We start from the raw sequence: 12416 nt of genomic DNA on the forward strand, positions 1-12416 counted from the left end.
CTCCTTCATCCTTCTCTCGTTTCCCACCTTCACTATAGCAGCATTTCATTGTTGAGGCCTGTATATATGTGTGTGTGTGTTCTCGCAATGGAGGCTCCCTTTTATGTCACAGTTATAGCTGCATGTCAGGGACACACTCCTGTACACTCATTTCTGATGCCTCATGACACTGCTACTCAGTAACCATTCTTTGTTTTGCAGGCCAAGGTTGCTCACAAACGCATGGAGCAAAGGAGGACTGGTGGTGGCGAGGCTGAGATACAGGTGGCCTCCGGAACTGTCTATTCCACTGTGGGCAGCATGGGTAAGTGAAGGCCTTCCTTTAATGCTATCTCTCCCTGAAAGCGCCAGCACCTACTGTGCGTTTCCTTCTGAAAGTGTGCAAGTTGCAACCCCCATGCATCAATTCCCTACCTCCCCCTCACGGCAGCCCTTGTGCCATTTATGCTTGCAGATGAGAGGCCGAGTGAGAGCCAAGGCGAGGGTCCTAGTGCTAGTGCGATGGGAGAGCAAGGCAGGACGATAGTCTTGAGGGCAATGGCAGCCGAGGCCAGGGAGAGGTTGATGTGGACAATGAAGCAAAGCCTAGAGGACAGCCAAGAGGGCAATGACAGACATGGCCATCCTGACACCCTGGAAGACATTGGGGCGTGAGCCTGGATGACATCCTGGAGCCCACTCCATCTGTTGGCACGTCAGATGAGGCAGAGGAAGAGGGTGACACAGCTGGCAGCACCGTGTCACTGCTTCCTACAGTCACACGCGCCAGTTCAGATACTGGGAGTACCCGGTCCGATCTATTAGACATAGCAGAGGGGTCTGCACTGGGTGTTGCACCGGGGCCTAGCGGGCTGCAGCATGGTGACAGGCATAGGGAATCTCAGGTGCCATCTCTCCGGGGGGGCGAGTGTGCACAGGAGCTCTGCTGAAGAGGACCCAGACGAGCCCATCAATGTTGGGACTTATGAAAGAAGGGTGGAGGCCATGCATTGCCAGCTGTTGGGGGCAGTGGCAAGGGTGCCGGAGAGGCTGTCGGAAGTGGTCAGGAGCATGGAGGAGTCCGCCTCCTGCATTGTCGATGGCTCTGCGCACCCCATGGAGCCCATCAACATGGAGCCCATCATTGCCAGTGTGCAGGCAATGGTGGATTCCCAAAGAGACCGCGCGGATCCAGCTGTGATGCTGCGACTCATTGGGGATGTGGCAGCTGCCATTACAGCACAGGCACGAGGGAACGAGCGAATCAGTGCTGCTTTGGAGAGGATGGCCGCGGCCCTGGAAGCTCTGAATGCTCTTATGCACTCTGGAAAACAGGCCACGGAGCATCTTACTGCTGTCATGTCTGGTGGCTTTGAGACTCTGGCTGCTCTCATGCAGTCTCAGCTGAATGCCTCCCGAGACCTCAGTGTTGCCTTCGCGGTTGGGTCCACCACGGGACCTTCTGGTGTGTCGCCACAGCACCGATCTGAGCTCCCTCAGATTGGTGCCGGTGGTAATGTGTTGCCCCCGGGGAGTGGCACAGGCTCCTCGGACCAGGATGATAATGTAGTCTCTCAGGATCACACCATTCCTGGCCCCAGACCTGTCACTCCACCATTGCCTCCAAGCATGGACTCGCACGAGCCAAGGCCGACTGAACCCTCCCAGGATGGTGTGGCCCAGTCTACAACTGGCCCTTCCAGGGCCAGAGCTGGTCGAGGGCGTCCTAGAAGGACATCTGTAGCTTAGAAACATAGAAAATAGGTGCAGGAGTAGGCCATTCGGCCCTTCGAGCCTGCACTGCCATTCAATGAGTTCATGGCTGAACATGCAACTTCAGTACCCCATTCCTGCTTTCTCGCCATACCCCTTGATCCCCCTAGTAGTAAGGACTACATCTAACTCCCTCCTGAATACATCTAGTGAACTGGCCTCAACAGCTCTCCGTGGCAGAGAATCCGACAAGCTTATACACAAAAAACACAGCAGCCTTCCCAGACCCATGAGGCAGGCACAGGGGAGACACTGCGGGCGTAGTAGTAGAATAGGCAGGCATAAGAGGGGTTATAAGGAGATGCACAAGGGTAAGAGATGATTGTGTGTATGTTTTTTGCACCTACCTTTATTCTGTAATAAATCTTTATTTTGTGATCCTCTATCCAGGCAGGTGTATCATTTGACTGTGGGTAATGATGTATGAATGGACTCATTGGGATGGCCAGGGAAATGCAAAGATGAAGGGTGACGTGGGCATTAATTCATCGGAAACGAGCAGCAATTAGACGGCTCTGCAGTTCCATTGCAGGGTTGCGACGTGCGTGCAGTTGATGGCGCCCTACACCCTGGGGAACCCCGCAATCTGCAAAAACCCAGTCTGCCGCTCCATCTGCTTCTCGCTGGTCATCGGGAAAGAAATGTATTGCAGTCTTCTCTTGTAGAGAGTATGTCACTTGACAGATGGAGCGATGGGCGGAGAACTTAGAAATGTTAGAGATGTCTGCAGTTGCAGATTGGAAAGGAGCCAGTGCATAAAAGTTTAGTTCAATGATCACCTTAGTTTCCACTCTCAGAGCTGACCTCGGCCTGTCTGAGGCAGCAGATCTGGGCGCAGGAGATTGCACAGCTCCCTAAGGATGTTGTTTCTGAATTGGAGCCTACGGAGACATTGGCTATCTGTGAGCTGCATGAAGGAAAACTGGTGCCTGTAGACCCTTTTATGACATGATATCTCCGCAAGATCCTGCAAATCCCCTGGGATAAATACAGACGCACCAATGTTAGCGACCTAGATCAGGCCAACATCCCCAACATCGAAGCACTGACCACACTCGACCAGCTCCATTGGGCAGGCCACATTGTTCGTATGCCTGACACAAGACTCCCAAAGCAAGCGCTCTACTCGGAACTCCTACATGGCAAGCGAGCCCAAGGTGGGCAGAGGAAACGTTTCAAGGACACCCTCAAAGCCTTCTTGATAAAATGCAACATCCCCACCGACACTTGGGAGTCCCTGGCCAAAGACCGCCCTAAGTGGAGGAAGTGTATCCGGGAGGGCGCTGAGCACCTCAAGTCTCATCGCCAAGAGCATGCAGAAGACATGCACAGACAGCGGAAGGAGCATGCGGCAAACCAGACTCCCCACTCACCCTTTCCTTCAACCACTGTGACAGAGACTGTAATTCCCATATCGGACTGTTCAGTCACCTAAGAGCTCATTTTTAGAGTGGAAGCAAGTCTTCCTCAATTTTGAGGGACTGCCTATGATGACGATGCTGGGCCCCTCCTATGGCAGCTGGCTGATCGCCTTCTCTCTCATCCTCTTCATGCTCCTGCCTCATCGTGCGATCCTGCGATCTGCCTCATCGCCCACTATCCTCCTCACGCCAGCTCCTTACTGGCCAACTGCTCTGCCTTGAGGTCTGTCGTCATTTCCAGGCCCTTCTCTATGTTGGGCAACCATGTCTGCTGTCTCTCTTGCCCGCTGCCTCTGGAGCCGTTGATGATGGCGCCGCCTTCTCCTGCAGGCCTCCCTGTGACAATGTGCACAAGGCGTTCCCCTACTAACATTGAGCCCATTGCGTCTGCAGGCTCAACCTTCACTATGAGGCCTCTGTGGAGTACAGATTGAGGCCCCCAGGCCACTAATATTCAATGCTGATCTCAAATGGGTGAGTGAGAAAGTTTTCATAAATCCTATAAAGTTTTCACAAGTCCCCAAAAGTTTTCACATGTCCGAAAAAGTTTTGACCAAAAATATGGCGATCCTCTGGCGGTCTTGAGCCGGCCGGCACAGAGCTCTGACAAAAAAAGCTGTCGGGGGCACCGTCAGGCAGATTTTTTTATAATGATTATAGCTTCCGGGGCAAAGAGGCAGCGGTGCACGCTCTGATGACATCTTTAAGGCTGCATCCACAAGACCGGGGCGGAAGTTGGGGGGGGGAGTGGGGCGGAAGTGAACACCGCTGTACAAACCCCCGAGGTCAATGTCACTGGCGGTTGCCATTCGACCGCAAATCGGCGGCCACTCGACTCTGCCACTTGGCCGCCGCTTTCCAGCAGTAAGGGGCCTTTTTGGAAGGCTGAATTTCGGGCCCATTTTCTTTAAGAAAACAGTTCTTTAAAGTAAAGGTAGCTGTTCACATTTTTTGCTGTCATAATTAGTGTAACAATGTTGACATGGGGATTTTCATTGTCAGTAAAATGATGCCAGAAGCTTGGGGACAGGAACTGTGCACCACATAAATCATATATCATAGTTAGAGCAATTACCTTCAAATTTGTATTTTAAACAAGACATTTTGAAGGTTTGTAAAAGCTGCAGCCGATTACAAAGAACTGGCCTGTACTCACTGTGGGAAGTGCAGAAGTCATCTTCTGGAAGGGGAGATGAAGCACCGAGTGGGACTGAGCTAAAGTCAACTCTTTTTAAAAAATGACAAGCAATTAATATAATCCTTGTTTCAAAAGCAACAATTTTTGTGCATTCGAAATGCAGAAATTCCCTTCAGACTACAAGACTTTCAATGCACCAGAGAACTGAAAAATCAGTAGACTGCCAAATATAATAAAGTTCAGTGTGAGTGAGGTTTGAGTGCTTTCAAAAGTATATACCTAGTCCATGTTCACCATATTTGATTAAAATAATTTATCAACTAGTTGTCATCCAAGTCACAGAGACCTTCGTCTGGTCAAAACACAGGATGGGATTTCACTTGCATTACAGCCCTTATAAACAGTAAACAAGAATAGATCACCTTAATCTAGCAGGAGTCATTTTAGTTTGAAGGAAAACCGTCTTTTCTTTTTTAAATCAGGCAAGTAGTAGGTAATGACAAGCTAATGATAGTTAAACCGTAAGAACATTGTTCAGATTAAGTGCTGCTCCAGCAGACTTTTCAATGTAAAATCTATCACTCAGCAGAGTTGGATATGTACTGTAGGATGTTCTCATACCCCCAAAAATAGATATTTCTTGCATTTTTCCACTCCAAGATGGGTGCCTTACCAGGTTAATCCATGCGGCTGCATTTACATCACAAGATATGGAGGAACCGGTTTACCTGTTATGCTGACAAGCAGAGGATGGCACAGAGACAACTTCTCCATTTAAGGAAAATTAAAAATAATCTGTACAAATACACTGCAAAGATGAAAGGCTGTTAAACAATTTGTTTAACTAGTTTGTTTTTAAAATGCACTTAAATAGTTGATAAAACTCCGTAGCAAAATAATATTAAACATTAAATCAAAACTCATACATTTACCACTAAATTGAGTTCTGACAGAAGCACTTTGTAGATTTAAGTACAAGTACTAGATAGGCTCCCAAATTTCTAGTTCAGCAGCCGTAGGTCGAACAGTATAAAAATACGAACATTTTATCATGCAACAGAATGGACCTACTCCACGTGAGGGAAACCAAACTGGTATTAGCAAAAGCACCGTAACCAACCAGAAACAAATCTATATTTTTTCCCCAGCACGTTCACTCATCCGAATGAACGATTCTTATATTAAAAGGGGAATTTCATCAAGAATGCCCACGTGTGTGTACATACCTTGTAACAATCAAACCATATAAACATACTGATTAATCTTAATCTTTCTTCTATGAATTTTTGAAGTTTTTTCTCTTGAATTGTAATTGCTGATAGCAACAACGTAGAGAGCAAAATTAACCTGTGAAGTTTAACTATCATCGATCTCCACTAAGGAAGTTAAGGCATTGCATAGCTGAGTTATTTAGATCAAGCAACCTGCAGGCTCGACCCCCAGTTTTTGTCAAGTTAGCGACAAGAGTGCTCCAAATGGCCTCAGTATCCCTTGTTTAGGAAGGAGCGACATCGGCTTGGAAATTCCCACATCATGAAATATTGTACATGGGGCACGACTTCAATAGTGAACACACCAGAATTATATACTTGTCAACTTTCTCTTTATTCTCTTCAATCAACAACAACCTGCATTTATATATTGTCTTTAACGTAGTAAAACATCTCTCAGCGCTTCACAGCAGTGTTACAAGACAAAAAAAATAATTTGATGCCGAGCCGCATAAGAAGAAATTATAGCAGAAGACCAAAAACTTGGTCAAAGAGGTAGGTTTTAAGGAGCATCTTAAAGGAGAAAAGAGGGGTAGAGAGGCGGAGAGGTTTAGGCAGGGAATTCCAGAGCTTGGGGCCGAGGCAACAGAAAATAAGGCCACCAAAGGTTGAGCGACTAAATCAGGGATGCTCAAGAGGGCAGCATTTAAGGAGTCCTGACATTTTGGGGGGTTGTGAGGCTGAAGGATATTAGAGATATTGAGGGGCGAGGCCATGGAGGGATTTGTAAACAAGGTTGAGAATCCCTGACCATCGGTCCATAACACCGAACTACCCATTATTTGGCACTAATTGATGTGTTTATTCAAAGTCCTAAGAATGGCTGGCATGGAAAACATTACTGCCACACTAATGTATTATAGGGAAGCTCTCCTGAGACTGGAGGTACTGCATTTGTTTATAGGAAAGATCAGTGGAACTACAATCCATTAATCACAATCAGTATGACGTCTTGGATTCCTGAAGTGGAGGTTGAATGATTAGTTCCAAAGACTAATATTCCTGGTTCTGCATATACTCCATGGAGTTCAATTTTAATTCCTGGTCAGGAAGCCGGCAAGACAAGGGGCCAGCACATCTGGGAGCTGCAGCTTTTAATTTTAACGGTGGGGCCTGATTAACATGCCGCTCACCAACTTCTTGACAAAAACAGCTGGGAAATCAGTGGGAATCAGTTTCCAGTTATGTTTCTTGTGTTTTGTAGGTTGACAGAGAGGGTATGCAAGATAATTAAAAGAATAAAAATATACTGACCTATCATATTTTAAAGAATGCAACCAATATTTCCGATTCTTCTCCCTGGAATACAAGGAAAAGCAACCTGTTCTAAATACACATACATAGTGAATAAGCTTTGTTATTACAGAGGGTTTTCACTCAGTCTTTCTAAGTATATCTCTCTAGAAAGCACCCGGATAAGCATTTTGAAAGGGCAATGGTGTACTGGAATTGGGAGATTTGTTTGCAATATTGGATGTCAGAGCCAACAAAGGTGATCCATGATTCCACCCTGAATAGACCAAGAGATGTAAAGAGTTTACTGGATACCCTGAACACCTGAATATTGCTATGATTAAATGCAGATGTACAAATGCCTTCAGTAACAGGAAAATGTCCTTAGGTCTCCTTTAATTATTTAATTATGGGTTCCTGGGCTTCATGAATAGAGGCATAGGGACTGAAATTGCCCCTTTCCTTAAGGCCTGTTACCACCGCAAATCGGCGGCCAGGCTGCGGACTGGAGTGGCCGACGACTTTTGGTGGAATGGCCACTGCTTGCCTAATTGCCCTCCCGAGGTTTTACGGCGGCGCCCTGATCCCCCCTTACCGCTCCTCTGCTGCAGATCAGTGTTAAGCACGTCATCACCGTGTCCACCGCTGATGTTCCCCCTCCGCCGGCGGTGACATTCCCCATGGAAAATCTTCGGCCTACCCAGCGATGCCAAAACAACCTTTTCCCCGATGGCCCAGTGAGGCTGAGGCCTTTTGCAATGGCCATGCGGCTTCCCTTAAAGGGGAGGGCGCACTACTGCTGCCGCCATGTCTTTTTTTGTCGGCCGACTGCCAGGTTGGCCCGACAATAATGCCCCCTGGTTCGGTCGGGCCGCCACCCTCTTGGGTGCCAGGCTGCTGGCCTGGCCAAAACCCTCCCTGGTGGCCCAGTGGACCGAAATTTAAAAAATGCGGAGGATCGCCCCTTTCAGTGAAGGGGAGAGCCGCGGTGACGTGGCACCGTGATGACGTCATCGCGGCGGTGAATACACACCGCCCCCAACTTCCGCCTCAGCTGCGTCACCGCTGCTTTTTTGCCCCTCAGGTGTAGTCACTGCCCGTCATTATGACCAACTTCCGGATGAAGACAAAAAAAAACAAAGAATGCAAATTCCCGAAAGAGTCAACCTGAACCTCAGCTGCGGTAATAAACATCGAACGAGGGTGGGAGCATCCTATTTCAGGCGGGGCGGGGGGGCAATTTGTATCCTATAGAGTACAAAAGTGTGGATATTATGATGAACCTGTATAAAACACTGGTTTGGCTCTAACTGGAATATAGGTACAGCGTCGAGAATCCGGAAACCTCGGGACCGAGGCCGCTCCGGATTCTGTGCATTTCTGGACTTTGGAACATCTTTATGACGTCCCGAATCCAGAAACGCCCAAGCCCAGGATCGTGTATTTCCAGACTTCGGAATGTCTTTCCGACACCAGAGTCCAAAAACGCCTGGGCCAAGCAGCGGATCGGCTCAGATGCCTCCAGCGTCAATGGTGAAAGCAGCACAAGCAGAACGCTCCAATACTTTAAAAGACACATCGAAACACAGAAAATAAAGCAGACGGAGAACGGGAGCGTACTCACAATTCCTAGGTCTGGGCGGCCTGAGGCGGAAGAGATGTCGTCGGCGGCCTGCGGTGGGGGAGAGGTCGGGGGACCGAGGAGAGGGAGGTCGGAGGCGGGGGGGCCCGAGGCGGGGGAGAGGTCAGCGGTAGTCCGAGGCAAGGGAAAGGTCGGGGGCCAGAGGTGGGGGAGAGGTCGGGGGCCAGAGGTGGAGGAAGATTCCGGAACATTTTCCAGATTCCGGACGACCTCGCCACGGATTGTCCCGGTGTCCGGATTCCGGAACAGTATGGATTCCGGACCTCCGGATTCTCGACACTGTACTTGTATTGTCCCCAATTCCGGGCATCGCACTTTAAGAAAGATATGAAGGTCTGGAGAGGGTACAGAAAAGATTTACGAGAATGATTCCAGAGATGAGGGACTTCAGTTACATGGACAGACTGGAAAGGCTGGGGTTGTTCTCCTTAGAGCAGAGAAGATTGAGAAGAGATTTGATAGAACAAGAATTAGGAGCAGGAGTAGGCCATTAGTTTGCTCCGTCATTCAATGAGATCATGGCTGATGATCTATCTCAACTCCACTTTCCTGCACTATCCCCATTATTGTGTATCTGTAAAGCATGCACTCCCATGTTCTGCCACCAGGGAGCGCATCCCCTGAAGTCCGAAGGGATCCCAGCATCCCTTGGGAGCACTCGATATAAGCCGGCCCCCAAGGCCTGTTCCTCACTCTGGAGTGTCTGAATAAAGACTGAGGTCACTGTTACTTTAACCTCCCTGTGTGCAGTCTCATGTGTGTTAAGAACACAATAACTGGCGACGATTATACGAATCCAACGCAAAGATGCAGCGAACTGTGGGCATCCTGGAGAAGTTCTCGGAGGGTGAGGACTGGGAAGCCTATGTCGAACGGCTAGACCAGTACTTTGTAGCCAACGAGCTGGACGGAGAAGGAAGCGCTGCAAAAAGGAGAGCAGTCCTCCTTACGGTCTGCGGAGCACCGACCTACAGCCTCATGAAGAATCTTCTGGCTCCAGTGAAACCCACAGATAAGTCGCATGAGGAGCTGTGTACACGGGTTCGGGAGCATCTTAACCCGAGGGAGAGCGTGCTGATGGCGAGGTATCGGTTCTACACGTGCCAGCGATCTGAAGGTCAGGAAGTGGTGAGCTACGTCGCCGAGCTAAGGCGACTTGCAGGACGATGCTCAGAGGCAAATGCTCAGAGGCTTTTTTGTACTGGGCATTGGCCACGAGATCTGCCTATGAAAACTTTTGACTGTAGCGACACCGACCCTCAGTAAGGCTACTATGATAGCATAGGCGTTTATGTCCACCAGTGATAACACCAAACAAATCTCTCAGCACACAAGTGCTAGCAATGTTCATAAATTAATTGGAACTGTGTTTGCGAGCAGAAATGTACAGGGCAGAACCCACGAGTCTGCAACTGCCAGCAGCCTCAGGTAACCCAGATGACTCAGAATCCCCAACAAAGGATGAATGCAAGGTAATTCACACCTTGTTGGCGTTGGGGAGGCTTCCATTCAGCCTATTCATGCCGCTTCAAAGGGTATGTTTGCAAGAGCTGTGGAACAATGGAGCACCTCCAACGAGCTTGCAGACGAGCTACAAGTTCTGCAAAACCTGCTAACCACCACGTGGCAGAGGAAGATCGGTCCATGGTGGATCAAAGCAATTTCGAGCCTCAGAGAGAGGAGGTAGATGCAGAAGTACACGGGGTGCACACATTTTCGATGAAATGTCCACCTATAATGCTAAATGTAAAATGTAAACTATGGACATGGTCCCAAGTGGATTGCGGGCACGGTGATAGCTAAAGAAGGGAGTCAGGTCGAGCTTGGTGAACGTCTTGTCTCCTGCTAGCGTCGCAAATATTCGTCTGCCTTGGGTAGCGAGTATTGGTCCTGTAGTGAAAAACAATGAATTGTTACTTTATAATCGCTGCAAATCCTGACCGTGCCATCACTTTTGAGTACTGGAACAATCGGGCTGGCCCACTCGCTGAATTGCACTGGAGAGAAGATGCCCTCGCGTTGCAGCCTGTCCAGCTCGATTTCCACTCTCTCCCTCATCATGTGAGGTACTGCTCGCGCCTTGTAGTGAATGGGTTGTGCCTCTGGGACCAAGTGAATCTGCACCTGCGCCCCGGAAAAGTTTCCAATGCCTGGCTCAAAAAATGGAAGAAAATTTGTTAAGAACCTGGGTACATGAGGCCTCATCGACATGTGATAGCATTCAGATGTTATCCCAGTTCCAGCGGATTTTGCCCAGCCAGCTCCTTCCAAGCAGTGTGGGACCATCGCCCGGGACAATCCAAAGTGGCAGTTCGTGTACCGTGCCCTCGTAGGTGACCTTGACCATGGCGCTGCCCAGGACAGTGATAAGCTCTTTGGTGTACGTTCTCAGTTTCGTGTGGATGGGGCTCAGGGCTTGTCTGAGTGCCTTGTTGCATCACAGTCTCTCAAACATCTTTTTACTCATGGTGGATTGGCTAGTGCCAGTGTCCAGTTCCATGGCTATGGGTAAGCCATTCAATTTTACGTTTAGCATTATAGGTGGACATTTCATCGAAAATGTGTGCACCCCATGTACTTCAGCATCTGCCTCCTCTCTCTGAGGCTCGAAATTGTTTTGGTCCACCATGGACCGATCTTTCTCTGCCACGTGGTGGTTAGCAGGTTTTGCAGAGCTTGCAGCTCGTTGGAGGTGCCCCATTGTTCCACAGCTTTTGCAAACATACGCTTTGAAGCGGCATGAATAGGCTGAATGGAAGCCTCCACAACGCCAACAGGGTGTGAATTGCCTTGCATTCATCCTTTGTTGGGGACTCAGTCATCTGGGTCACTTGAGGCCTGCTGGCAGTTGCAGACTCGTGGTTTCTGCCCAGTACATTTCTGCTCGCAAACACAGTTCCAGTTAATTTATGAACATTGCTAGCAATTGTGTGCTGAGAGATTTGTTTGGTGTGAGCACCGGTGGACATAAACTCCTGTGCTATCGCAATGGCCTTACTGAGGGTCGGTATCTCTACAGTCAAAAGTTTTCGGAAGGATGGTCTCATGGCCAATGCCCAGTACAAAAAAGTAAGTCTCTTGAGCATTTGCTCCAGGTAGCCATCATAGAAACATAGAAAATAGGTGCAGTAGGCCATTCAGCCCTTCTAGCCTGCACCGCCATTCAATGAGTTCATGGCTGAACATGCAACTTCAGTACCCCCTTCCTGCTTTCTCGCCATACCCCTTGATCCCCCGAGTAGTAAGGACTTCATCTAACTCCCTTTTGAATATATTTAGTGAATTGGCCTCAACTACTTTCTGTTGTAGAGAATTCCACAGGTTCACCACTCTCTGGGTGAAGAAGTTTCTCCTCATCTCGGTCCTAAATGACTGTGACCCCTGGTTCTGGACTTCCCCAACATTGGGAACATTCTTCCTGCATCTAACCTGTCTAAACCCGTCAGAATTTTAAACGTTTCTATGAGGTCCCCTCTCATTCTTCTGAACTCCAGTGAATACAGGCCCAGTTGATCCAGTGTTTCTTGACAGGTCAGTCCCACCATCCCGGGAATCAGTCTGGTGAATCTTCGCTGCACTCCCTCAATAGCAAGAATGTCCTTCCTCAAGTTAGGAGACCAAAACTGTACACAATACTCCAGGTGTGGCCTCACCAAGGCCCTGTACAACTGTAGCAACACCTCCCTCCTGCCCCTGTACTCAAATCCCCTCGCTATGAAGGCCAACATGCCATTTGCTTTCTTAACCGCCTGCTGTACCTGCATGCCAACCTTCAATGACTGATGTACCATGACACCCAGGTCTCGTTGCACCTCCCCTTTTCCTAATCTGTCACCATTCAGATAATAGTCTCTCTGTTTTTACCACCAAAGTGGATAACCTCACAATTATCCACATTATACTTCATCTGCCATGCATTTGCCCACTCACCTAACCTATCCAAGTCACTCTGCAGCCTC

At 48.8% G+C, this 12416-nt stretch overlaps 1 protein-coding gene across 9 annotated transcripts in view; it reads right to left on the reverse strand.

Moving 5' to 3' along the window:
* Positions 1-12416, reverse strand: part of LOC139263132 (coiled-coil domain-containing protein 9-like) — a 367644-nt gene that overhangs the window by 59127 nt on the left and 296101 nt on the right. For 7 of the 9 annotated variants that reach the window (XM_070878722.1, XM_070878724.1, XM_070878721.1 and 4 more), the window contains one exon: positions 6837-6881. The exons of the other annotated variants lie outside the window; for them this stretch is intronic. In XM_070878722.1, coding sequence (XP_070734823.1) covers positions 6837-6881 — 45 coding nt within the window. The remainder of the gene's footprint in view (positions 1-6836; positions 6882-12416) is intronic. 9 annotated transcript variants of the gene reach the window in all.

This window comes from Pristiophorus japonicus, chromosome 4, assembly GCF_044704955.1.
Source record: "Pristiophorus japonicus isolate sPriJap1 chromosome 4, sPriJap1.hap1, whole genome shotgun sequence".
NCBI classification, from domain to species: Eukaryota; Metazoa; Chordata; class Chondrichthyes; family Pristiophoridae; genus Pristiophorus; species Pristiophorus japonicus.